We start from the raw sequence: 26,101 nt of genomic DNA on the forward strand, positions 1-26,101 counted from the left end.
TTCCTTCCTTCCTTCCTTCCTTCCTTCCTTCCTTCCTTCCTTCCTTCCTTCCTTCCTTCCTTCCTTCCTTCCTTCCTTCCTTCCTTCCTTCCTTCCTTCCTTCCTTCCTTCCTTCCTTTATTGACACATAGTCAGCTATGCTCAACAAGTTTTCCATCTTTAACTTTGACAACAGCTTGAAACATCTGTGTATGAAGGCAGAAACCCAACAGCACCAAGACCACCCTCGACACTCTCAGCATCTGGAGATATTGCTGCTTGGCCAGGGATTACATGGACATCACTGAGACCAGACATCTTACCAAACACTGTTCATGGGAGCCAGTCTCCCTGCCCAAATTAAGTTGTAAATTTTGGAGAAGCAGCACTGAGGAGATGGGATTTCAGCCCTCAATATGTCCTTGAGGTCTCAGAGATCTCCCAAGTTTCTCTTATAAAGCTGCGATATTTTCCAATTCACACTGTAGCTAGGGTAATACAAAATATTTTCCTGTTAATAACACATGTAAATGGCAGTTGAGAGAGCTGGGTCTGCTCAGCCCGGCTGTGAGGTGACCTGATTGATAGCATCCTGTCAGTGTACCTGAAGGGAACCTACAGGAGAGAAGAGGACAGACTCTTTAGCAGGTTCTGTGGTGAGGGAACAAGAGGTTTCAAGCTCAAAGAGGGAAGATTTAGATTAGATATGAGGAAAAAGCCTTTTACAGTGAGGGTGGCGAGGCACTGGAACAGGTTGCCCAGCAATGTGGTTGATGCCCTGTCCCTGGAGACTTTTTAGTGAGGCTGCATCAGGCCCTGGGCAACCTGATCTAGCTGTGGTGTCTCTGTTCATTGTGGGGGAGCTGGACTAGATGGCCTTCAGAGGTCCCTTCCCCCTCTAAGGATTCTATGATTCTATGACTTTGCAAATAATGCAATACACAACGGCTTCACGCTAACATGTGACAATTTTTTTTTTTCTCACCAAAAATTGAGGACTCTTCTCCAGAATTGAACTCTCTGCAGAATCACACGGCAAAATAAGGAGTTCCTCAGCTGGGTTGAGCCGCAGCACTTGCAAGCCGGAGCTCCCTGACCGGCAACCAGACGGCAATGCTGACACCTCATGGCCAAATGAAGGAGCTGCTGATGTTTCGTTTTGTTTTTGGTTTTTTTTTTTTTTTCTCCACTTTGTTTCCTTTTCCTCCTCTATCTCATGGAACATCACATCCGAGTCATAGTCACATAGCTGCATTCAGTCCAGGCTTCGTTTGGTCGAAATTTTCATTCCCTTCAAAAAGTCCAGGAATTCTGCTGTCGTGTTGTGAATCTGGATTTCCGCATTTGGCACAAAAGAGGTGTTAGGCAGAGAAATGAATCTGTTCTGTCTGAGCGTCCTTACTCTGTGGGATTTCATTTCATCTCTTTTGCTTAAATAAACTTGTAGACTCTTCCCAGTGCTCTCAGGCTGACCAGAAATAAAACTTCTGGGAAACCTGGAAGCTGCTGTAAGTTTCTTCAGACAGGGCATGGGGAAGTCCTAAATGTGTCTTTCCTACCTGTAAATGCATTTTGTAGAATCGCAGAACCGTTTGAGTTGGGAAGGATCCCTAAAAGCCAACTATTCCAACTGCTGTGCAATGAATAGAGACAGCTGCAGAGACATCAGGTGCTCAGAGCCCCGTCCAGACTGACCTTGAATGTCTTCAGGAATGGGGCATTCATCAGCTCTCTGGGCAACCTGTGTCATCCTTATTGCAAAAAAACCTTCTTCCTTATATCCAGTCTAAATCTCCCCTCTCCTACCTGCAACGTCTTGACACTTCTTTCCCTTTCCCCTTGTTCCAGAACCCAGCAGTGAATTTTTGAAAGACCTCCATATAGCCATGAAGAAAACAGAGGGATCTGACACTATAGTCACATCTCTCCACACAGTTCATCAAAGCCTGGACCAGTTCCTCAAGAATGCTGGTGCTGGTTTCTCCATTACCAGTGGCACCTTTAGCTCTTCTACCAGAAACACACACCCTGAGGAGAGCTCCATGATGCCAACTGATGTGTGAAGGAATGAGCCTGTGCTCGTTTGTTTTGGGTCATTATTCCATGATTTCTCCACTTATTTGGGCCATTGTAAATACAGACGTTTTTCAGTACTGGGATATTTTTTATTGGACTGGTAGGTGAAGCTAGAAGCTATTCCCAGATTTAACAAACAGCAAGCAGGTAAATGAATTGAAGCACTCCCAAAGGGCAGCATTTTCAGTAAGTCAGTTTTAAATGATGAAGATAAGTATTGGTGGTCTGTCCAGCTTCTGAGGCATCTTGAAGAGGACTAACATCAGACATCACATGCCTGGCATGTGTTGAAAATGAAGATGCTCCACGGTGTCTCAGTTCTGGCATCCAAATGATGCAATTCTCAAAAATCAGGAGTCACGGTAAAAATATTTGTCTTAAGCATCTACAACTAATTCCCGGTCTTCTTTCTCTTGAGAAGAAAACTCCATTTCTGTTGGAGCTGTGGCAAGGCTTGAAGTCACAGAAAAAGAAAACTAGTCCCAAAACAGAGCTGGAGAGAGGTGCAGTTTGATGACGTGCAATCTGTTCCTGTTCTAATGAAAAGAGGTGGCTGTTTTTTTCCACAAGGCTTCAAGGCTGTGAGAGAATTAGTCGGCACAACGTCTCACTGAGCCCCACAGAGGCGCTGCTTTTCTAGTGGTGTGCACTGCCATCGTACCCCAGCCTCAGTGCGACGCTTACTGACTGCGGGAACGAATGACACCTAGCGGCCCTTTTTTGAAAGACAGCTTCTTCCCCCAAAATTTCTGGAACACGTGGTGGTGGACTGACTGATCATTTCCCTCATGAGGAATGCTTGCTCTCTAAACAAACTTCTCCCATAGTGATGATCTTGTTTTCTGTTAGCTCCCTAAATCCACAACTGCAAAACCTGCATTTTATCTAACGACACTGAATTCACCTCTTCTCTTTGTTTCAATCTGTTTCAGCAGTGGCTCATGTCCTCCAGCAAGACCAGCTTCATGTCAGCCTGTCAGCTTTACCTGCATTGCAACCATTCCCTAGTGCAGCAGTGCATCCTGGCAGACAAAGTGACGAGGCAAGAAGGTGTGGGAAGTGCCAGGTGGGCTTTGCAGCAGTCTTCAATACAGCGCTGAAGCATTCCTTGCTCAACCCAGGTCAAACAAGCCTGAGGTGTGAGGCACATGCTCACCTTGGCAGGCTGCAGAATAACACCTTGTGTGACAACATGATGCCTGTGTGAGAGCTTCTTAGGTGACCACTGTGGTTTGACTACAGGTCAGACTCTGATTTTTAGGCTTTTCTGAAGCGCATCAGGTTGGACACGTGCACTTTCCTTTGGAGATGTGGCACAGTGACAATTGTCTGCCACAGGATGGGGGAAGGCAGACAAGTTTCTCCTTGTCTGGGTGAAACTGTGCACTTCAGCACGGCAGCACTTTCATTTTCACCTTCTTTGTGGTCGGGAGGGATGACCAATACTCCTACAGTCTTGAATGCTGGGGTGGGAGGCAGAAATCCGTGTCACACGGAACAGACCCAGATAGCCAGTGCGTGTGTTTGTGTGTTTGCACATTGCTTCCAACCTTATCCGTTCCCTGCCATTTGGTATGTGACAAAGTTTCCAAGAGAAAAAAATAATAAGAAAGCCACATGCAACAGTCCTGAGCTGGCCATGCAGAATTACATGAGCACAAGGGATATAGGGAGAGTCCTCATAGGCAGAGTGGAAATAATGCTGTGCGGTAAACCATATTTATTTCATTCAAAGAAGGGTGAATATGGGATGAAAATATTGGCTTAAGATATGTCACTTAGTAAAAAAAATCATGAAATGTGGATTTTTTCTGTTCCACTTGCAGTGTGTTTCCTAGCCCACTGACTGAGGGAGCCCCCATTAAAGGCTTTGAATGCTTTGGGTAGCAAGGGTGCAGCCACCCATTTGCTGTTTGAAATGGTGGCCCAGGAGTAATTGCAGTTTTCATTGCAAACAGGATATCTACTACACAGCGACTGAGAAGGAACCACTTGTTTTGAAGATAGTCATTGCATTGGTTGTAGGGCATGCCTGGCTCATCTGGGGACTAGAGTGAGCACATAGGAAAGACAAGAAATGAACCAATTATAAAGGCAGAGCACCAGGCCAATATGAGAGAAATGAAGGGAGGCAGAGTGCTGCAATTCTCTACATATGCATGTTCACAGTGTAATTTAAGGCGTAGGAAAATGTTACCTAGAACACTGCTTGAAAAGTCACTCATATCAGGAGACAGGGAGATAACCTCAGTCAGTCCCAATGCCAGATCTGGAAGGTTTGCAGGGTCCTGATCAAGTATGGCAGGTTAATTACTGAACATTTTTCTTCTCTGAAGGAAAACCTCACCTTGATCTGTGCATCTCACCAAGCAATTTTTTCCCTGATAGAAAGAGTTCTCATGATTGGGATATATACGACGGGGGGTATCGCCTTTGCTGATCTGACTGATGAGGTCTGCAGGAAAATGGAGTCTGTCTGAAGGACAGAAGTGATAGGAGAGTCTAAACTATGTGCTAGAGCAAAAAAAGTGAGGTTCAAACTAAGCATTGTTCTCAGAATAGGGCATCACATACCTGTTTGAATCACAAAGGAAATCCATCAGTCATTGATTTGTTGGAGAGATGTAGCCCAGACCTTCCAGATGAGGGCCCAGGTGTGCTGGCAGTTGGAGGACAAGGAGGACAAGTTGGAGGATGGATATTTTCAGTACTTTGGGTTCTTTCTGTCTATTGCTCCTCATGGTGTGAAAGGGGCTTCTGGCTTGGAGCTCAGCCACACAGTGAGGCTGGAAAGACATCCCATGGGTGCAGCTGCCCCTGTGAGCAGGGGGAGAGCTGTGGGCTGGGGAAGAGTGTGGGGTGAGAGTGAAGGAAGGTAATGATGGCAGGAGCACCACGGTATTAGAAAAGCTCCTCTGGTACCACACCTTGGCTATTTAAAATGTGTATAAATGCAGGGGCCAGCTCATGACCATCTTTCAAAGCAGTGACATTTTCTGGCTGTGCCTCATGCAGTCAAAATATCTCTATTTTAAACATTTGCAAACATCATAAAACAAAGCAGTGGTGCCTGGAATAGCATGCCTGAGGGAAATTATTGCTTTTAACATGAGCAGAGGGCTCTTAGTGAGGAGGAGAGATGCTAAGCTGATTACTCTGTGCTCATTCAAACACAGCAGGGAGCGGAGGAGTGACACCGCAGGGACAGTCCATTGTGCCCTTTGTCATCCTGACACAACACCCTGCATGAGCCTGGAGCTGAGTCAGAGCTGGGGAAATGTGACACTCCTTCCTTTTCTGCATGGTCACCTTGCATGTTCATAAAGGACAGAGCTAAACTTGAGAAGGACATCTGCGTGGCATACAAATAGATATTGACTGGCTGCAAGTTACACTTCAGAAAAGCCTAGGATAAAGCAGGGGGCAAATGTATGCGCTGAAGCTGGTATCAGCTCAGAAGCAGGGTCTTTCCACCAGGAGCATTTTGTGCCTGTCAGAAGCAATCCCAGCTTGTTGGGAGTGTTGGAAATAATCCCAGTAATTTTTGTCAGGACGGTATCTCTGATAAAAGCAGAATTTATTCGCGATTGCAATGGCGGGCGTCCCGCAAGTAGGAGCACGCCTATGGACACAACATGACAGCCTTTATACCCTGTTTTCTCCCCCTTGCCTCCCCCCTCCCCTGTTTCCCCAATGGCTGGGTACTCCAGGTTCACAATCTTATCAGAAGGTTTACATTTGCTATTTGCTTGTTAATTTATTTGTTATCTGGTGCCAGTCAGTAGTCATCCTGTTGTTTCCAAGATGTCTCTGTGCTCTCCTTGTCCTATTGATATGGCGATTTTCCTTAAAGTCATCATCGTTAAACAAAGAGCACTGGGGGATAATGTCAGGCCTTCCCAATGTCTCTTCAGGCGCTTCCTCGGGCAGGCCATCACTTGTTCTTTGGTTTGCTCTCGTGCAGGATATTCTTGCAGTGTGTATGACAAAATATACATATATACACTTATATACAGAGTGTGCGTCCCTGGGAAGGTTCGTCTATACAATAAGTGATGTAAACTTATCAGAGATCTTCCCCAAGTTAAGTAGAGGGACTCCCAAAAAGAACTATGATAGCGGAGATCATAAAATAAAAATAACAATATACAATTCTAATGCAGAAACAACACTTGATTCTCACAGGAGAAAGGTCCCTTCCTGCTTGTGCAAGTCCCTCTGGCAGCACATCTCTCCCAGATAGGGGAGGCACTCTTAATTTTCGATGAAATCTAATTGGCTGACCAGTCCCTTGGCTAGCTTGACTCTGCAATCTTAGCAGCATGAAGCCCATGTCAAGGTGTTTCAGGCCTTTTCATCGAGCACTTGATTACAGGGGTCCAATGGTGACCTCTACACAGACAGTGGTTACTGCAGACCACTGCAAAAACAAATGGAGGCTGGTCTGAGACTGACGCTCACTGCATTACATCTCATGAAATCCTACCTGTCTTCCAGGAGTCATTCATTTAGTTGTTATGCCAAGTGACACTGTGGCTGTGAGGCAAGCTGAATGACAAGCACATTTCCTTCCTGACAAAGACAACTGCATTTCTGGTGAAGATTTGCTTTTCCCACACCAGTGGTGTTAGCTTTTGTATTTGATGTGGCTTGTGTTTTTGATGTTAACTCCTGAAAAGTCCGTTGCCTACCTTAGACTTCAGTAAAAATCCCACTATAGATGGCTTTATCATTTCAGCACTGCCTTCTTGTGCTTTTTATAATAGCTCTGTTACACACAGGCAACCACCATCTTGGAGGCTTTAAGACAAATCATGATTAGGAGTTAAGATGTGCTCTTTGCAGGGCTGGTGCTCACAGACTGCTTGATCTCCTGGAGTTCAGCAATGGGTCAGTGGTTGGACTAGAGGATCTCAGTGGTCTTTTCCAACCTGAATGGTTCAGTCATTTTAGGAGTCACATCACATTTGATACACTGGAAGGTACAGGCTTCACCTCCAACCTGTTTGAGCCCTGACAGGAGCCTTACCCACTCACTTCCTGTGAGTTGGTGGGATCTTTAGAGCAGGAGCCCATCCCCAGGAGATGGTGCTTGGCTGCTTATGTTCAATCACAGGATATTTTCAATAGGATGTTGAAGGCCAGAAAGACAGCGTAAGAATAGATGTGAGCAGTTGCCTCAACAACCAGGATCTCTTTATGATTGACCTCTCATTCTTGGGCAAGTGAGGATATTGCTAAGCTTGTTTGGAAACAGGTATTGCAAGTCAGCCTTGTGGTACCCAAAAGAATCATTACTCAGTGCCAAAACCACTTTGAAAGTGTTTACTGAGATGCCGAAAACAACAAAAATGCACAACTGAAAGCTTTTTCACTCTTGTTCTTCTTGCATCCTCCACAAAAAGTCTCTACTCACTTGTAGCAAAATTGCACTATGTACAGTTTTATGTCAAATGTTTAAAAGCAGACAACTGATCCTCAAAAAGATGCATTAAAATAGTAGAGAAAGAAAGTAAACTGAAAGAAGAATAATATAGTTGAGGAGATTTACAGCATTCAAATGTGTCTCAGTTTGTGCCCAGAGTAGTGTGGAGAAAAGCTGGAATGCATGCAGTAAACAGCAGATGATCTTAAATGAAGACATAATTGTTGCCACAATGTGCATATATGTATTTGTAGAGCACGTATTTGCTCTGCTTTGCAGCTAATCTAGAAAGCATGACAAAAATCTACTCCTACTTCTGACATTATAGAGTCTGTGTGTTGTAAATATACACATGAATTTGCACATTGCAAATGAGGGGGCTTGCAGTAAGGAGGATATGTGGGGCGCGGGGAACTTCGTTTCCTTCTGAGATGCATTGCCACTTTGATTTGCTAGGCCCAGGGAATGGGTGCAGTGCAATGAGACACTGGGCATTCAGCACTCAGTGTTGAAAGGAAGAGAAGGACGTTGATCACCTACTGCTATGTGGAAGTTTGAAGAAAAGCAAAGCACTCCTCCCTTCTCGGTTTACATTTTTGTTAAGCAAGGAAAGCAACAGCACATTGCATGACAACAGTCTCCCGCAAACCTGGGGAGATAAACATGTCAAAGGAGCGCAAACCATAGAATCATTAATGTTGGAAAAGACCTCTAAGATCATCTAATCCAATCCCAAACCATGCCCGCAAAACACATCCCTCAGTGCCTCATTTACACAGCTCTCAACACCTCCAGGCACTGAGCCTTCCTGGGCAAAGAGGAGGTCTGCACATAGTGATCTGCATACAGAAGAAACAAGCTGTCACCTCTCCCTGCCAGGTCAGAACAAAGCAGAACACCGCGGTGTTACTGTCAGTCACCATCTGACTGGTGATGAGAGTAACATCTCCCAACTGATTCACCTGCAGCAAGGATGTTGAAGCCACCAAGGGATGATTCCTCCTTTATCATTATTCTTTTCAAATACAGATGCTGAACATGAAAGAATTAAAGTCACAATCCCCAGTTGTTATTGTGAAAGAAAAAAAACTCTCAATAATATGAGAGAAAGGAAAGCTAACATTTGCTGGTAAATAACACACTGTCCATCAGACCGGTAAGAATCGCAGCAGTGATTCACAATGTTTGCTTTGCTCCTCATGGAAACGGCCTCTTTCTAAAAGCTGTCACTTTTATGTGGGATTGCAAGGTGCATTTGGTAATGCACTGTAAATACTATTTATGGAGTTACTTATGAAATCAGATTGGCTGTCATAAAGAAGGGTGTATAACTCACACTATACTTTGTGTATTAGGAAATCTCATCACCCTTTTGCCACTTGAAATCATCATTGCAAGGAACAGCTTATAGGAAAGAAAGACAAGTAATGGCAGGAGATGGGGAGGAGATACTCACTGCTATGAGTATCAAAACTGAGAAATAGAGCTATAATGACGTCTCTAAAAGAATGAACAATATATACTGAAAACATTGTAGAACTGAAAGGTGGTGAATCTCTGATGGAAGTGTGTGTCCTGTGAGCGAGAGAAGAGCACAGCGTGAACTCAGGTATGAGGTATTGAGGGAGATTTGGCCTCTGCATCTCACTGCAGTTTGGTGTTACATCTGACCATGCATAAAAACACATTTTTTGGACCCACCTTTTGCAACATTGCTCTTTGGGAATGATGCCGTTGGGACAATGAATATTCATTCATTGCCTGGTTTGGAGCAAAGCTGGCTTTGTCACTTTCTGCATCTGGCTCTCACTTGGCCCGTGGAAGCCCCAGTGTCAGGTCCTTGTTCCACAGATTATTTCATCATTTTCCCATATTGAGTAAGCTCCGTTTGGATGGAGTGAGAGCACACTGCCCTTGTGAACGCAAATCTGGGCCCGTTGCTGTGCATGAAGGTTCACATGCCTGCTCCCGAATGGGGAACGTTTACCTCTAGGGAAAACAAAACTGAAAAGAAAAAAAATTACAAGCACAGAGCTGCCCAAGAAAGAGGAGACAAACCAGAAATCAAAGAGCTCAGCATTTTTCAGGAGAGGAGAGATGAACCAGCTCCTGGTGTGGGATGTGGAGAAAGTGTCCAGGTGGTGCCTCCCATCAGATCCCCACAGCTCCATGGGCTGAGTGCCTTCTTGCATTGCAACCCCTCTGTATTATTCTCCATCAGCAGAACTGAAGGTGCTAACAGTAACAAGTTTTCCTCGTGTAAGGATTGAGGTAACACACTGAGAAAGCCTCTGAAAAAATGTCAGAAGTAGCACTTGGCTATTTTAGCTGATTGAACACACACCAAAACAAGTAGGAAGTTTCCGGAAAGAGGTATCAGAGGGTATAATTTCTTTCTAATAATGTGAAGGGGATTTAAGTTATTTCTAATAATTTCTAATACTTTTATAACAGTGCTTCTGGGAGATCAGTAAAGCAAAAGCTGTTAATAAAAACCGGAAACTCAAATCCTGTAGGAACGAACCACATGTGGCTGCACAGATCAGGCTGTTTGTGTAAAACCTGAGCATCTTCCAGCCTATATGACAGGGAGAAGAATGACTTTAGTATCTCAGTATAGAAAAACATGAGGAGGGGAAAGTTTCCTAGTCAAAGAACAAGAGTGGACAGCTACAAAGATAGAAGCTGTGCTTCAGTTCATGACTTCTTTACCTCTTGACAAATTACGACTCTTGCCGTCACTTAACCCCAACCTCACTGTGCTCATTGATGATAGCATCTGGGGCATACAAAGGCTCTGATAAGACTCTACATCAACAAAGCGTGCTAAGTGGAAACGATAATTAATGTTGCAGCAACTGAAATAAAATGATTCACACATGTAGAATGTGAAGGTGCTCTTAAGTAAACTGATCAGCACCAGATACAAAGCTCCTGTTTTTAAGTGACCAAGGTAATGGATACTGCCAGATGCATGGCAGCTACTTCTGTAGAGCAACTAGTTTCAAAGAGGAGAAACTGCTTCATTGCTTGGATCATATGCAGTTCTGTACACCAACACTGACAGCACTGATTGTTTCCAAAGAAAGCAGATACTCTTCCATAACTTTTCTCAAAGAAACAGAAAGTTCCTTTAAAGTGAAAAGTACAGCCTGCTTTTCAGACTCATTTGAACACTAAAATCAGAACTTTTTGCTATTATCTACTTACCCTTTTTTACCTCTGTGTATTTCCAAGCTTTGAACAATTCATCCTCTTCTGTACACAGAGATTACCAGATCCTTTTCTCCAAAGCCTCACTGTGTTCAGCTCACACTGAAGAATAATTTGAGTGGTCAGGACAACTTCATGGTGAAGTTACTTTTCGTAATAAAAAAAGAACAACCTACAGAGACCCTACCACTGAAAACAGGAGTGACAAAACCCTTTTCTCTAATGTAATTTCCTGCATCCATAAAAACCATAATCATTCCCATGACTCACCACATCAAATCCCTCAAAAGGCACTTGATATGAATAGCTGATACTGCAATTACACATCTTTAAGCCCTATCAAACCTCCTCTATACGATTCTCCTTCTTAAAAGGGTTTCAGTACATCATAGCCTCTACAGAGCTCCATGCTCAGCTGACATACATGGAAGTGGTGGCATTTCTTTCATACCTTCACCAATCTCTTGGCCCTTGCTCTGCTCTCTTACACATAAGAAATGGAATTGTTAATAGCGCCTGTAACTCAGTAATGCTCACCAGGTTGAGGCAATCTCCTTCAGAGAGAAGAAAGATACCCTGGAATGTCACTTAGTATTTCAGCAGACTGTTCTCTGCACTTCTTATGTGCTGTCCATGCTCCTGAAACCACTTCTACAACCCCAGGACAGGACAGCTAAGGTTTCTGCACTGGACAGATGTACTTCAAATGAGCACCAATTTAACAGATGTGTTCTAACTGCTGACTTTCACCTCAGTTCTCTTTTTTGTTTCTTGAATCTTGCCTCTGTAGGAAAAACAATCAAGGTACATTTTATTACTAAAGCTTTTGTGAAGGCACAAAAATGTCTATGTAAGTACTATTTTTCACTGTAAGATACTTTATACTGGTAGCATAACCACAAACACAAAATTAAGAGCAACACATTTTCCTTCAGCATGGAGATGCAGTTGGTTATCACAAATAAAAAAGGCAAAGAATAAAACAAAGACAAAACACACTTCAGAAGTACTGAAAAAGACACAACTTCACAACCATTTATCTGAAACGTCCTTCCACACTTTCAATCTGAAATTAGAGGATTCTTTTATTTTATTGAAAGTCTGCTTGAAACAATTGTTTTTTCCACTCTTCTTGGTGATTTTAATTCATTTTCATAGTTCACGAAATAAAGAGGTAGGTACACTACAACAAAGGATTTGTGAAGACCACATAATGTTGTAACAGCAAACTGCATAATACCAGTAATGTTCCTGCATGTCAATTAAAAAAGGTGACTTACTGACGTGCATAATAAATTCATGTCTGCTTTTGACAGAAAAAAGTGACTTTCTTTTTCATCAAAGTAGAAAAAGTGGTACTTGCATACTTGGTCAGCACTTATGATCTTTATTATTGTGTACATCTCTTGATGACTCTCTGGTTTGGACATTTATTTAAAAAGGAAGAAATGAGCAAGCACCATGCACTTGACATACCAAGGAGGTCTTATGTTTGATCTCAGCCTGAAATATGTAATAAAACCTCTGTTCGAGAACACTGCTTTTTCATTAGTTGAGCTTGCACTTCCAAAGGCAACCACAAGAATCCCAAATGAAATAGGATTTAAGAGTCAAAAATAAAGGAATTAAAAGATCAGGCAGTCCTACTATGGCTAGAATCAGTTCCGAGAAACAGCATCACTCATTCTGCTTCAAGTCGAGGTAAGACAGGAAGAATAAGATTTCCAAATGCAGAGTCTTGAGTTATGAAATATCCTGAGGAATGTGCATGAGCATGCTGGAAGAAGGAAAATATTTGTTAAAGCACAAATCCCTGCAGCACTGATACAATTCTGATACTACAGTTTCTGCAGCACTAAGCAGTATTTCTCACAGTCTGCTCTTACATTCCAATTTAATAACACCATTTTAAATCAGACATATTTGAGAAGGGCCCATCAGCTGCATTAACTTCGCCATCTTCTGCTGCTCTCTTCTCTTGAAATCCCAGTGGTAATGAACTCCTGGCAACTCTTCTCAAAGACCTCACACCTGCACTCCCATCAATAACCAACTTACAGGTCTAGGTACACGGTTGATGTCACATGTGACTGTATACTAGAAGGGTGCATCAGTAGTGTCACACAGTCTGAGGTTGCATGTACAAATGCCACACAATCAGACACTTCTAGAACATCAGCATTCTGCTCAAATGATGCACGTATGCTTGCTCACAGGAAGGGGACATCTGCTGCCTATGGCTTTAGACAGCCTTTGTACAATCCTATACAGCCCTTTCTGGTTGAAGGACTGGGCAAGCTGTGGCTTTTAACAGCTAAAAGAAATACAACAACACACAAGATACAGAAACAGGGCTGTTAGTTTTGCATCTCCAAATTTTTCCCTGTGCTCTCTGCCAAATCATGCTGGAACAGCAAGAAAACAAGTGGCTGTGCACTGGCTTTCTTGCTCAATTTCCGATTTCAACACTGAAATCAACTTCACCCAACATGAGCAAGATAGTCTGTAAATGTAAAACTCAGCTTCCCAAGTCCTCTGGTTGAATCGCTCAGGACTGCAAGGTATTTACTTGGCACCTCCTCAGATTCAAACGAGGAAATCTGTACCACTTGTGCTCTCCCTACAGTTCATGAGACATTCCTAAACCCGATGAAACTGACAGAGATGTACAAAATGTCTGTGATTATGCTATGCCCCCAACCATACTGAGACAAAAGACAGAACTTCAGAACAAAAGACAATACTTCAATTGTGACAAATGTGATATATATACTATATATATATTGAAATACTTCAATTGTGAAACCTAGCTGCTAAAGACTTTTTCATTCTGCCTAGGAGCAGGACTGCTCTCTGAAAGGATGCACACCTGAAACAGAGCTGAACTGAATGGCACCCTTCTGTATTAGCTTACCTGCAGTGCAGCCTTCTGCTGAGCTGCAATGTGCTGTTGTTCAGCATGGTCACGGAAATCCTTGTTTAGAGGTGATCGTGCAAGTGCAATGCTGCAAAAAAGAACAAGATTATATGATATACACCCACAGATTAAACTACCATAACCTCCACGTCTTAGGATTTACTTGACTCATGGCTTGACTTGAACTATTATTTGGAAAACTGCTATTTGTTAACTTAAGTAAGACAGGAAAAATAGAGTGATCACAGCTGTATCATTTGACCTAGCAAAACCAACTGATGACAAACTAAACCTGGAAAGCTCATAGTCCTGAAGCCTGTTGTGGATTCTGCCTGGTGGTGAAGTCCCACTAAAGTAAGTGGAACAAGTGGGATATAATCATCAGCAGTTTTCAGAACTGCAGCTTTGTGTTTTCACCATTTCTCAGTCACTCTGTGATTGTCCCAAATCATTTTTATGAACAGAAGCACTAACAGGAGCTCTGCAATCCTCAGCATAAGAATCAGTTCTTGGACAGCATGTTCACTGCTTGTAGTAAAAAAAGCTTCCTATTAACATAACCAAAATAATGATCCCCTGACAACAGCTTAGGGTATGCAAATTGATTTTGCTTACATCAGTGCAGCTTATATTAGGTTTCAAATAAAAGCTTATAAGCAGGTTTATTTTGCTCTTGTATCTTGAGACTAATTCAACTTGCTAAGCAAACATAAGAAATTAAAAGCAGATGTTTTCCCTCACTCTATATATTAAAATGCACAGTCATCCTCCAGATAAAAATCAGTGAAGATTGCCATCAGAGCTGTAATGCAAGGCAGCTGACAACTCTCCCTAAAACTGGCTCTAGATACTGGTGCTCAAAGTCCAGCTCCACTCACTCATAAACAGAAGTATGAAAAACAACAAGGGATCCAAGGAAACTCATCAGCTGATTTCTCCTAGCAGCAATGATGTCAACAGCTGATTTATTACCTAATATTTCATGAGCATGGTTGTTTTTGAAAAAGATCTAAGTGTAAGATCAGCTAAAGAAGTATAATGTAAGCCAGGTAGAAATCATTTAAACATATTTCATGACAAAAATGAAGATAAGCATCACTGCTGGAAAAAAGTACTACTCAATTTATTTAAAAGATAATATTTTCACTTACATTGAAAGTGTTTCTGTTGCATTCAATTCTGTCTCCTCTAACTTTTTAGTATGATTTTTGTCTCGAGGTTTCATCACAAGCTGACATTTTTTGATGTTTTCTGAATTGAGAGAGAGGATTCCCTTGTGCTAAGGGTAGAAATGAATTGCCTCATTCACACTTACATAGGCTGTGTTGGCTATAATACATGTTTGCATACACCAAGCTTTTTTCTACCAAATTTGCAGAAATTCCATGGTCTCATTTTGGCTGACTCCGTGGTTCAAAGCCCATAGCACAACATTCCATCCACAGAATTGTAAGTGGCTCAAAAACCAAGCATCAGTCAGTTCACTATGCCAAAGCAGAGAGCGTGTCTGCTGCTCTGTCCCCTTTGAAAAAAACAGGCTCTAATTCCACTCACTGGCATAATGCTTATCTCATTAAATAAAAAGGAAACAAACAAGCATTCCTGAAACTTGCTGGACCTGCAATGAAGCGTGGAAGTATTTTTGCCTGACGGTGTTTGCACACAGTGGTGTGAGGATTTCTGTTCTCCTCCCAAATCAACAGCTGCATTTGAATCATACCTATGCACTGAGTTATAGAAGAGATCTAGGTGAGGCGATTTCAAATATTCCGCACACAGCAATGAAGAATTAAAGGTGATCTAGTCTCCTTCAAGAAAGTGTCAGGCAGCACTCAGTCTGTATTCAGAGTATCTAACTCTTGCTTCGTGCTGGCCCCAAAACACAACATTCTCCACTCCTTTGTGTAAGCTGGTGCGAGATCTTCTAGCTACTGATTCAAAACAAAAATCCATAGTTTCTCTTCCTTAAATAGGAGATATCTCAATAAAATCTCCTGAATTCAACTTAGATCATTACACCTAATGCATAGAACCACCCTTACAACACAGTCTCTTTTTCAAAAAGATTGGTAGTAGTATGAATTGACTTCGTCTTGCATGCAGGGTTAACTCACTTTTAGAACTGTTCTCTAGACAGTACCTTGAAGCTTATAGCATGCTACCTACATTTCTTGGAGCATTTTGGCATTAATTAATATTAATATTAATTAATATTAACACTTTCTAGGTACTTATTTCCTAAATATTCGTTAAGATACACTTAAATTGAACAAGCATATGTGTTTCTCTCCTTCTCAGATGGAAATCAACTAAGCCAAAATTCACTTCTGGTGAACAACTTTGAATATTAATGTGGTCCTAGTGTGCAAAGTGTCTCTGACTGATTATTGAGGATGGCTAGCAAGCACTACTGGTAACTGTTTAAGTAAGTTTAAAGCTTGCTCTAGAATTTCTTCACCCCTCACCCTTCGATTTAATGATATCCACACAGGTCTAAAAACAGAAAATACCTGGCTCCAGGGTGATTTGTGGAAGACTGGTTTTGCATAAGTAATTTTCTCTTCTCCTTGTCTAATTCTGCGAGGATTGCAACCCTATTTTTATTCTGGAAACCTGGTGAGAATGACAGAAAAATGTTAGAAAAATTTACTTGATTTCTGTGTCCCAATTTTAACTTTGTGGAATTAAAAATCGCTGTGTAATATGACATTATGATGAACACTAATCTTCAAAGCTTTGCTCCCATCCAAAAAGGTACAAATAAGAAGGTTTAATTTTCCTCTTCTCATTTCTGACAACCTGAAATAGCTCCCTCAAGCTATCATACTTAAGAATACATTTTAAAAGAAAGGTTTCTATCTCAAGTTAGACCCTACTTCTTCCCACACTTCTGGAGCTACAGCCATAGCAGATGATCAGATAACCTCCCTTTCAAAGGAAAGGTAAACTTAGCAGATTCTACGTTTGAAATACAGTCAAGGAAAGTATGATAACAGAATAATACACTTCCAGGGCCTAATTTTCCATGCTAGTGACCTCAAACTGTAGTACAATTTTTACATATGTAATAAGGATGAGGCCAACAATAAGCCTGCATATGTGCTTGTACATAAAGTCACAATCTGTTACTCAATTAATGCAGAAATTCTATCTGAAAACCAGAGAAGCAACAGTAACGAGCACAAGATGTTGAAAGATAGCAGGATGTGTGCTCTGATAGATGCAAGGGCTGTGAGATCCTGCCAACAAGTTATGATTCAACATTTCTCAGCTGCAGCTAGCTCAGATCTCGTGAATTCTGGAGACAGTACAACTACACAGGAACTGAAGCACTTCTCAGAGAGCACAAGCTAAGGTCATCAAGTCTGTACATACGTTCTACACAGTTTTAATCTTTTTGCCTAAGAATTTGGCATGACACCCAGTACCCTTCTGCCAGTGCTAGTTTATCTTCAAATGCATAAATCTGAGCGCGTGCTTGGAAGTCAGACAACACGGTGACTCAGGCAAGAAAAAGGAGACTACTTTTTAATACATTACTCTCAGCTAAAAAATAAGAACTAAATGTACTTACATTTATCATGAAGCAGATGCTATGATTCAGAAAGCTTTAAGACACTTGTAAGAATAAAATTTTATTTGCTGTTTTTGGACTAGGATCAGAAACCAAGCAAGACCATGATCTTTCCTTTTAGTGCAACTCTTGCTACAGTACATTTATGGAGAGATTCAGAAAAAATTTGAATTACTGTTTTTTTCTTTTCTCCTCAGAGAGTTTTATTTATTTACTTTAAGTAATAGTTTGCTCCAGAACTCAGTCATTATCCATCTGCCATCCACTGTACTGAAAAAATCATTTAAGAGAATTTGTCAGTGATAAACAGAAAAAAATCCAACTTGGGAAAATGAAGGGAGACATCCAACACATACAAGTTATTTCCTCAGCTGAGTACCATGAAGATCCTACCAATAGTATTTTTAATTTGTTCTTAAAGCAGTATTAAACCTGCTTATTTAAAAGTTAACAATTGAGAGAGTGGGGCATGAGAAATCCATTTTAGTGAGAAAAACCGGCATTATTACAAAATTATTCATAAATCTGACAGTTTGCAAGAGATTTCCCTTCCGATTTTCCCTGCCCAGGCCTCTAGAGCACTTCAGTAAAAGACCAATATGTAATAGCTACATAAGTTATCTATTTGAGTTGTAGGGAGAGTAATTTTCCATCTGTAGTTTTTTTTTCCTGCCCTTCTGCTTTCTACAACTAAACACGTAAACATGCAAAAATAAAAAAAAAATAAAAAAAAAAAAAAAAAGCCATCCTCAGTTATGACACACTGATGAGAAATGATTTTCAAACAGAATCACAGAATGGCCAGGGTTGGAAGGGACCTCAAGGATCATGAATCTCCAACCCCCCTGCCACATATGCAGGGCCACCAACCTCCCCATTTAATACCAGACCAGGTTGTCCAGGGTCCCATCCAACCTGGCCTTGAACACCTCCAGGGATGGGGCATCCACAGCCTCTCTGGGCAGCTGTTCCAGCACCTCACCACTCTCTGTAAAGAATTCCCTCCTGACATCCAAACTAAATGTTCCCTCCTTTTAAGTTGGCTTAAAACCATTTCCCCCTGTCCTGCAGTTATCGACCCTTTCAAAGAGTTGATTCCCCTCCTGTTTGTAGGCTCCCTTTAGGTACTGAAGGGCTGCAATGAGGTCACCCCGCAGCCTTCTTGTCTCCAGGCTGAACAAGCCCAGCTCCCTCAGCCTGTCTTCATAGTGGAGGTGCTCCAGTCCCCTGACCATCTTCGTGGCCCTCCTCTGGACCCTGTCCAACAGCTCCCTGTCTTTCTTGTACTGGGGGCTCCACACTTGGACGCAGTATTCTGGATGGGGCCTCACAAGAGCAGAGTAGAGGGGGACAATCACCTCCCTGTCCCTGCTGGCCACCCCTCTTCTGATGGAGCCCAGGATACCATTTGCCTTCTGAGCTGCAAGGGTGCATTGCTGGTCATGTTAAGTTTTTCATCCATCAGGACCCCCAGGTCTTTCTCCACAGGGCTGCTCTCAAGCACTGCTCCTTCCCATCTGTATGGATGCCTGGGATTCCTCCGGCCCAAGTGCCAAACTCTGCACTGTGCTGTGTTGAACCTCATTAGGTCACCCAGGCCCACCTTTCCAGCCTGTCGAGGTCCCTCTGAATGGCATCCCTTCCTTCCATCGTGCCAACCGCACCGCTCAGCTTGGTGTCATCAGCAAACTTGCTGAGGGTGCACTCGATTCCATCATCGATGTCATTCATAAAGATGTTAAAGAGCACTGGTTCCAAGACAGACCCCTGGGGGACGCCGCTCATTACCAGCCTCCACCTGGACGTAGAACCATTGATGACCACCCTCTGTCTGCAGCCTTTCAACCAATTTCTCATCCATCGAGTGGTCCACCCATCAAATCCACTTCCCTCCAAACACAGCAATTATTACTAAAGGTTTAAGTTTAGACTTTCCTTATAACTGGATGTGCACAGCTATTGAGCAGTTCAGGACTATTCTCTGTTTTGCCAACTCAGGAGTCCACACAATATTACCAACTTGTTTATAGCAACTAAACAGATCAATGGTGGTGTTGTATGTTAAACTGAGAACCTGGATTCTCAGTGCCAAGGTCCCAGATTAAAGATATTGTAAATTCAATCCTGCTCTTTGTTATATCTGTATTTCTGACAACAAGCGTTTTATTAAGTGCTCTGTGTAGAAGCTAGAAGTTCACTATCACCACCCTGTGCTGCACACAAAAGGCAGAAGATGACAGAATGCCTAGGAAAAAACATGGAGTTCCTGTACTTTGATTTTCTCACCTTCCTCTGGCTGGTGGCATAACAAAACATCACCTATCATCATCCATCATTATATTGTGTAGTAACAATTTACATTCTGATATGCTTTCATATAAATTGTATAACCATGAAACAAACAACATACTAGCCACTCAGTACATTAACTTAGCAAAAGATACACTAATATTTTGTCTGTCTCTCTTCTCAACAGCTGTATGCATCCATGAATGTAAGCCACTGATTGCTGTGATTGCTTTACAGCTGCAAATTTGCCTGGAGAACAGATCTGCAACAGCCCTTGAGCACTGTGCTTGTACACAGATCAGACTCAAATGCAGAGCAGAGCATTTTGTAGATGATATATTTCAATGTAAAACACCATAATCTTCCTCTTTAAGAGGGAGTGTGCAAACAGAACACTCAATCCACCTGCTCAGACTGTGTAACGTCAATGCGCTCAAAGACAAAACTATGAGCGAACACCAGGACAGAAAGAAACTACCTTCTTTTGGTCAAGCAGCAAGTAAAATTTGTCTTCTGGACCAACACATTTCTTCTGCATTTATGTTGAATTCTGACTGCACAGAGAAAAGGAAAAGCAACTAAAAGATAAGAGCCTGGTAGCCATTCTGTGCTTTCAGTTTCTGTGCTTCAGCATTGACTGTACCCAGCTCTGTAGGACTGCCTTCTTGGTAAGGGTACTGACACAGTACTGGGAAACTGAATTCAGTTCTCATAATCAATAAGCAAAGAACAATATACTGGAAGCTTCTTTCTCAACTTTTCCACAGATTAGAGAAGCTCCAGAGCTTCATTAAGACTTCCAGAAGGCACCTCTAGAGGGCGATTTAAGCCCCTCCTTCAATTGTCTGAAACAACACTCCTCTCCCTGGCCCAAGTGCCTCAGCCCAATAGATGGATGCAGGACAGACAGTTCCCTTGTCTTTAATGAAGCAATGTTGATGTGACACCATGCAGAGAAACACTCCATGGCACTCTATGGGGAGCGCAACTACGATTTTATTTGGCTTCTCCTTCTAGGCTACCCCACTACCTGTCCCTGGTGCAGACTTCTGGTTGTCCCCTACCATTAGCACAGGGGCTGAAGTCCTGCTCCGTGCTGATGGCCATGTGTGCCTGCAGCATGTTTCAGGAAGGGCCTTCACAGCCACCTAGGGCTCCTGAGGTCACCTGGGGCCACCTCATGCTAACCACACAATATGCCTTCTCCAGGAGCTTGCACACATTTTGCCACATCCAGCCCCACCTTCCATCCCTGTTTTGCCCTTTCTACACACTTAACGTGTAGCCTGGGAGATGCTCTGCCCAGAGTCCTCCTGTTAGAAGCCTACCTTGTCCCGAGGGATTCGCTGCCATCCTTCAACTCCAGACCAGTTTCACTCAGCTCAAACGTTAACCTCACTGATACCTGCAAATCAGGCCCAGCACGGGTAAGAACATCTCCTTTCAAAGTTTGGATGTAGAGCACCACCACTGTTTACAACCAGTTAAGAATAAATGTCCAAGTCATCTCAGGCCCACTCCCGACAACAACGCCCCAACCCCCCAGCTTCCCCCTCTCCCCCCCCCCCAGGAACCAAACTCCCCCACTCCTCTTTCCCCCTCCCCCCAGACACACCAGCATTAGGCTCGCATGCCCTCCCCCCGCTCACAGGAAGGCGCTCTCCTCCTGCCCTCCCCCCCATTACTCCGCTGGAATGGGCCCTCCCGTCCCGTTTCGAGCCGTTCCGTTTCAAGCCGTTCCGTTTCGAGCCGTCCCGTGCCCGCACCGTGCCCAGACTGTCCCCACACCGTGCCCACACCATGCCCAAACCGTGCCCACCTGCTGCAGGGCTCCCACTCCCCGCCCCTCTCAGCCCCGTCCCGGAGGACTCCCAGCCATCCCGTCCCACCAGCCCCTCCTCGCGCGGCTCCGGTCGCTCTGCACCGCCGCGACCAATCAGCTCACGGCACACGCTGGCCCGTACGTGACGTCACACGCCACGAGACGAAGCTGTCCCTGCACGGCGCTTAGCTTTATTCTTCCGGGTGGCGCGGAAAAGCGTCACGAATCATGGCTTGACGGACGTGCCAGGATGACCAATCGGATTCAAAGAGAGTGGGCGGGCCCGCCTCGCTCTGTGTGCGCCGCTGGTTTCTACGCAACCAGCCGGCATTGTGGGTGTGGGCCCGATCGGCCTGGCACGGGCGGCGGGCTCAGCTTCGGGCCTTGGCACCCGAACCTGCCGTCACAGACAAACGAAATCAGTTATTAAAACTGTAACAAACAGATAACGCAGTGGGCAGCAAACGTGCCCCAGCACTGAGCTGTGTCTGGTCGAGAAGGCAGTAATGCAGCTGCGCTGTAGCTTTACATGTAGCGCTTTAATTCAGGCAGTAAGCTTTCATGAAGTAAAGAACTTGTGTGTGTGTGCGTGCTATTTCAACGTTTGGTACTTCAATAAGCCTCTGGCACAGCATGAGGGTGGTGGGCTGGTAGTGATGCCCACACCCTGCAGGCCACTTACATTCATGTGCTTCACCAAGCCCTACAAATTCCGAGCTGCCTGCCAGCATCCAGGCTTAAAGTGGAACGAGGGCTTGTTAAAGCTGGAGTTGTTTTACTTAAGATGGAATTACTCATATTGGTAAGAATGTAGGGAAAGTGGCTGCCAAATGCCATGCTATTCCATTATCTTGGACAACCAAATGTATACTTTGTTGTTGAAGGGAGCTGCCTTTTTTTTTTTATTCAAACTTCTGCTGCAGACAGAGCAGATTATGTGGAAATAATAATTTGGGGGAATACACAGTATTTGCAATGTCCATCTGATTGAAAACAGTACGTTTGTCATGCAAGTTTTCCTGTATTCCTATTATGTATACATGTTCTGGGGTGGGGAATGTTCCGATGACCAAGTATGCTGCTGTTTATGCTTTTGTGCTTACTCTCAGAACTTCTCTAAGAGTGAGAACTTTAAAACTGGGCAAATTTATGTCTGGAGACTTGTGACTTCCAGGTGTAGGATTTGATTACCCAGACTGTTTGCCTGGTGAAACCTGTCATTGTGCGTTTGCGTGTGTTGTTGAAAACCCCAACCAGCACTCCAGCAACCAGCAAATAGCTGCCAATCACAGGGAGCTTTCTGTTTGCTTTGGGACTACTAACGTCGTGTTAATACTGCTGAAGGTAAACATTGCTGTTTTATGCACACATGGGCATTATTTCCAAATCCCTTTGTCTAAACAGCTGACCGAGTTCCTTCCCTCTGATTTTTTTTTTTTTTTCTTGATTTATCTAAATAATTCCTCATTGTCTCTTGGGAGTTATCACATGTTCTGTTTTTCAACCTTTTTAATTATATTGTCTTGATCTGTGGTTCACTTCATCTGCAGGCTTTGTATACTGTCCTTGACTGATGAGAAGCACTGTGAGTAAAGAACGGTACAGAGCCCAACATGATGATCCAAAGCTGAGGTATTTCACTGCACATGAAATACACACTGTTCATGCCAGGATGAAGGTGTAAGCGATTCTGGAAAGTTGCAATTAGAGTCAAACAGGCTGAGCTCGTTAACACAGCAAATGTTGGTGACAAGATTTAAGGAATGGACCATACTTCTTGGCTGAGAGCAAGGAAAGAATGTAGAAAAAGGAAAGATAGTAAGGCAAAGATATGGAGTCATCAGCATGGAAACTCATTTGCAGAAAGGCTGAGAAAGTCCTATAGAAGTGTGATGAAAATTAATGACACTCTTAGCTTCAAGCATCTGTCTGGAAATGTGGTTGCTTTCTCAAGTCAAATGATTGGCTTTGAAAGAAGTTTCATATCAGCAAATTAATTTCCTCTTTGGGCTACAGAAATAGGAATACAGGTAACTGTAGAAAGGAATGAAGTCTAATCTCTAGTACATCAGAATACTTTTATTTTCCCTGAAATTCTTTCTTTGTGTTCACCATAATCAAATAAAGTTTATAAAAAATAGCTCTTATATAGCAGCTGTCAGATGATGTAAGCTCAAAGCTGAGGTAAATAAATGATTTACCCATTTTTTGGCTTAAGTGAAAATAGACAGTGAAGCATACTGGCTTGGCTTGAGCCAAGATCTTCCACACGGCTGCTCTTTCTTCCAACTGGCAATGCTACTCATACAGACCCATTATAAATACCACCTTTTATTTCTTATCTTTATTGTGGGTGTTACACACACATGCAAACCATACATTTCAAAAAGTTGTGAATAGTTTTTAATCATTTTATGGTTTTTTTTTTTTTTTTTTTTTTTAATAGTTGCCTTGAGATACTGTTGCTATAGCTGGAGTCCTCAGTGGTTGAACATTTTTCATTTGGTTGCTGGTTAGCACAGACTTCTATCAGAAGCACACTGTCTTTCCACTGTCCTGTTTATTGCTTCCCCATCAAAATTGACAGCTTTAAAGCCTTTTGATGCAACAAAGCATACCCATTAATTTAAATATGTCCATGAATAACACTGTTGACTAGAAGTGACCACATCTGTGCAGTCAAGTACGTGCGTAAGATTGAAATGGCTTGGGTGCAAAAGCCTGCTCTCTTCAATCTCTGCAGTGAAAGACATGAGCTGTAATAAAACAGGGAGGAAAGGAGGGTTATTTTGTTTGTTTGTTTTGCTTTGGTTTTCTCCTTCAAAAAATATAGCTGAGTTTTAATTTTTGAACACCCTCTAGAATGGTGTCTTTAAACTAAGACGGAAGATTTGAGTTAGATATTAGGAGGCAGTTTTTCACACAGAGGGTGGTGAGGCACTGGCACAGGTTGCCCAAGGAAGTTGTGGATGCCCCATCCCTGGAGGCATTCAAGGCCAGGCTGGATGTGGCTCTGGGCAGCCTGGGCTGGTGGTTGGTGACCCTGCATATAGCAGGGGTTGAAATTAGATGATCACTGTGGTCCTTTTCAACCCAGGCCATTCTATGATTCTGTAATTCTATGATGCTGTGATTTTATGCTCATCTGCAGACAGATGCTATGGTTATACTCTCCAAATAGAGCATGTGTGGGAAAAGATGTAAATATTGAGGAGTGGGCTCTCAATTGCCAGATAAGCCTAAGTGTCTGACGGGTGTGACCTCTGGTCTACCCTGGTGTTTGTACTGTGGAGTGTGCTATGCAGAAGAATTCCATAATTTAGGTTTAAAATAGAATACTTGATGGAAAGCAGGTGGATTTTCCATGTCTGGTCTGGTAAATAAATTCAACCTGAAGATAGCCACTTGCTAGTCATTTTAAACCTAGTTGGTATTTTATGTCTCATTATCTGAACAGGACAATGAAGATGCATTAGAAAAATAATGTTATGAAAGAGCTGAAGGAGTCCTTTTCAGACTCGCTCTGAGCACTTAAGAAATCATCTGCCATTATAAAAACATCCTAAGTGGTATTATTGAGCACTTGGCAATCCAGATCAGAACAGCTGTAACCCACTGGTGCTACTTATCCTTAAATTTGTAAATAGTTTCTCCTACAGGTCCTTTTCCATTATTGGTGAAGAGCTGCTCCAATCCTTGCCATGCAAGCAAGTACTTCGCAACCAAATTGTTTTGCTGCCAGATAGCATATTAGCTCTACTATGTAACATCTGTCAACTAATTTTAAGATTAGAATTGTTTTAAAGAGAGAAACATTCTTTTTTTGGAGGACTTAGAAAGACAATACAGAAAGAACCTGGTTCTCAGAATTCACTACCGAACTGCTTCTATTCCAGAAGGTGCAGGTTTATCTAATACACTGTATAAGTCAATAGCACTAGATAGCATCTGTTTGAAGTTCCCTTTCTTGCTTGTGCTGACCTAGGTGCCACCATCAGTAAAAATAACAGGAGATCTAACATGCACACAATGCACTCCATTTGGTACCAAAGATTCTTAACAGTAATGTACCTCAACCCTGGATGAGAAGATACAGTTCAAGTCCAAAAGTGGTAGGACTACTTCCTAAACTAACCCTGCCATAATGGAGGTACAAAAGCATTCCTGTTAACCTTGCTGTATCCCTAGCAGACTGGCAGGAATGAAAAGGCAACTCTTAGGTCTTTCTCCACTCAATTTAAAATCTGGTAAAAATCTGAAAAGATAGCCTGCAAGATTTTTATTTCAGTGATACAGAGGTAGAACTATTCAGAAACAAACAAACAAACAAAACCACAAAAAACACACATGAAACTGGTGACCTTTGTCTTGAATTTGTGAGATTCTTGGTCCCCAAATCCATTTGTCTTCTTTCCTCATTAGCATTATAGACATGCCTATTGTATCTTTTTTTGTTTTTTTTTCTTTTTTTTTTCCCAGCTGAAATGATGTAAACATAAGAAATAGTTAAGATTTTGCCAGGAGAACCTACCATCTTTTTCTGGTTAGTATGTGTTATGAGTTGGGCAGTGAATTTCAGTCTCTCTTTAGCCACTCACTGATTTTGATTCTCAATTTGTATTTTAATTCTGTTAGTTGAATGTTTCAATATGCTGATTGTTTTTAGCTTGCAGAATATTTAATAAAAAGAAAACTACCAATAAGCATGTCAAGGAATACTGCAGTCATAAAAAAACACCACTAGTGGCATGGAGAAGGAAATGGAGACTGGAACATTATCATCTTTTTCATCAGTCATAACTTCTT

General features: G+C 42.6%; 1 protein-coding gene across 1 annotated transcript; it reads right to left on the reverse strand.

The window, feature by feature from the left end:
• Positions 1-11,765: 11,765 nt before the first annotated feature.
• Positions 11,766-21,367, reverse strand: LOC122186348 (INTS3 and NABP interacting protein). The gene is made up of 5 exons (XM_042882923.1): positions 21,293-21,367; positions 20,802-20,878; positions 16,121-16,223; positions 13,608-13,698; positions 11,766-12,470 (listed from the first exon to the last, which is right to left on the reverse strand). The coding sequence occupies exons 2-5, from the start codon at positions 20,824-20,826 to the stop codon at positions 12,375-12,377; spliced, it is 315 nt and encodes a 104-aa protein (XP_042738857.1). The 5' UTR covers positions 20,827-20,878; positions 21,293-21,367; the 3' UTR covers positions 11,766-12,374.
• Positions 21,368-26,101: the final 4,734 nt, after the last annotated feature.

This window comes from Lagopus leucura, unplaced genomic scaffold (assembly GCF_019238085.1).
Source record: "Lagopus leucura isolate 7727_CA_CO unplaced genomic scaffold, USGS_WTPT01 Super-Scaffold_100036, whole genome shotgun sequence".
Taxonomy (NCBI): domain Eukaryota; kingdom Metazoa; phylum Chordata; class Aves; order Galliformes; family Phasianidae; genus Lagopus; species Lagopus leucura.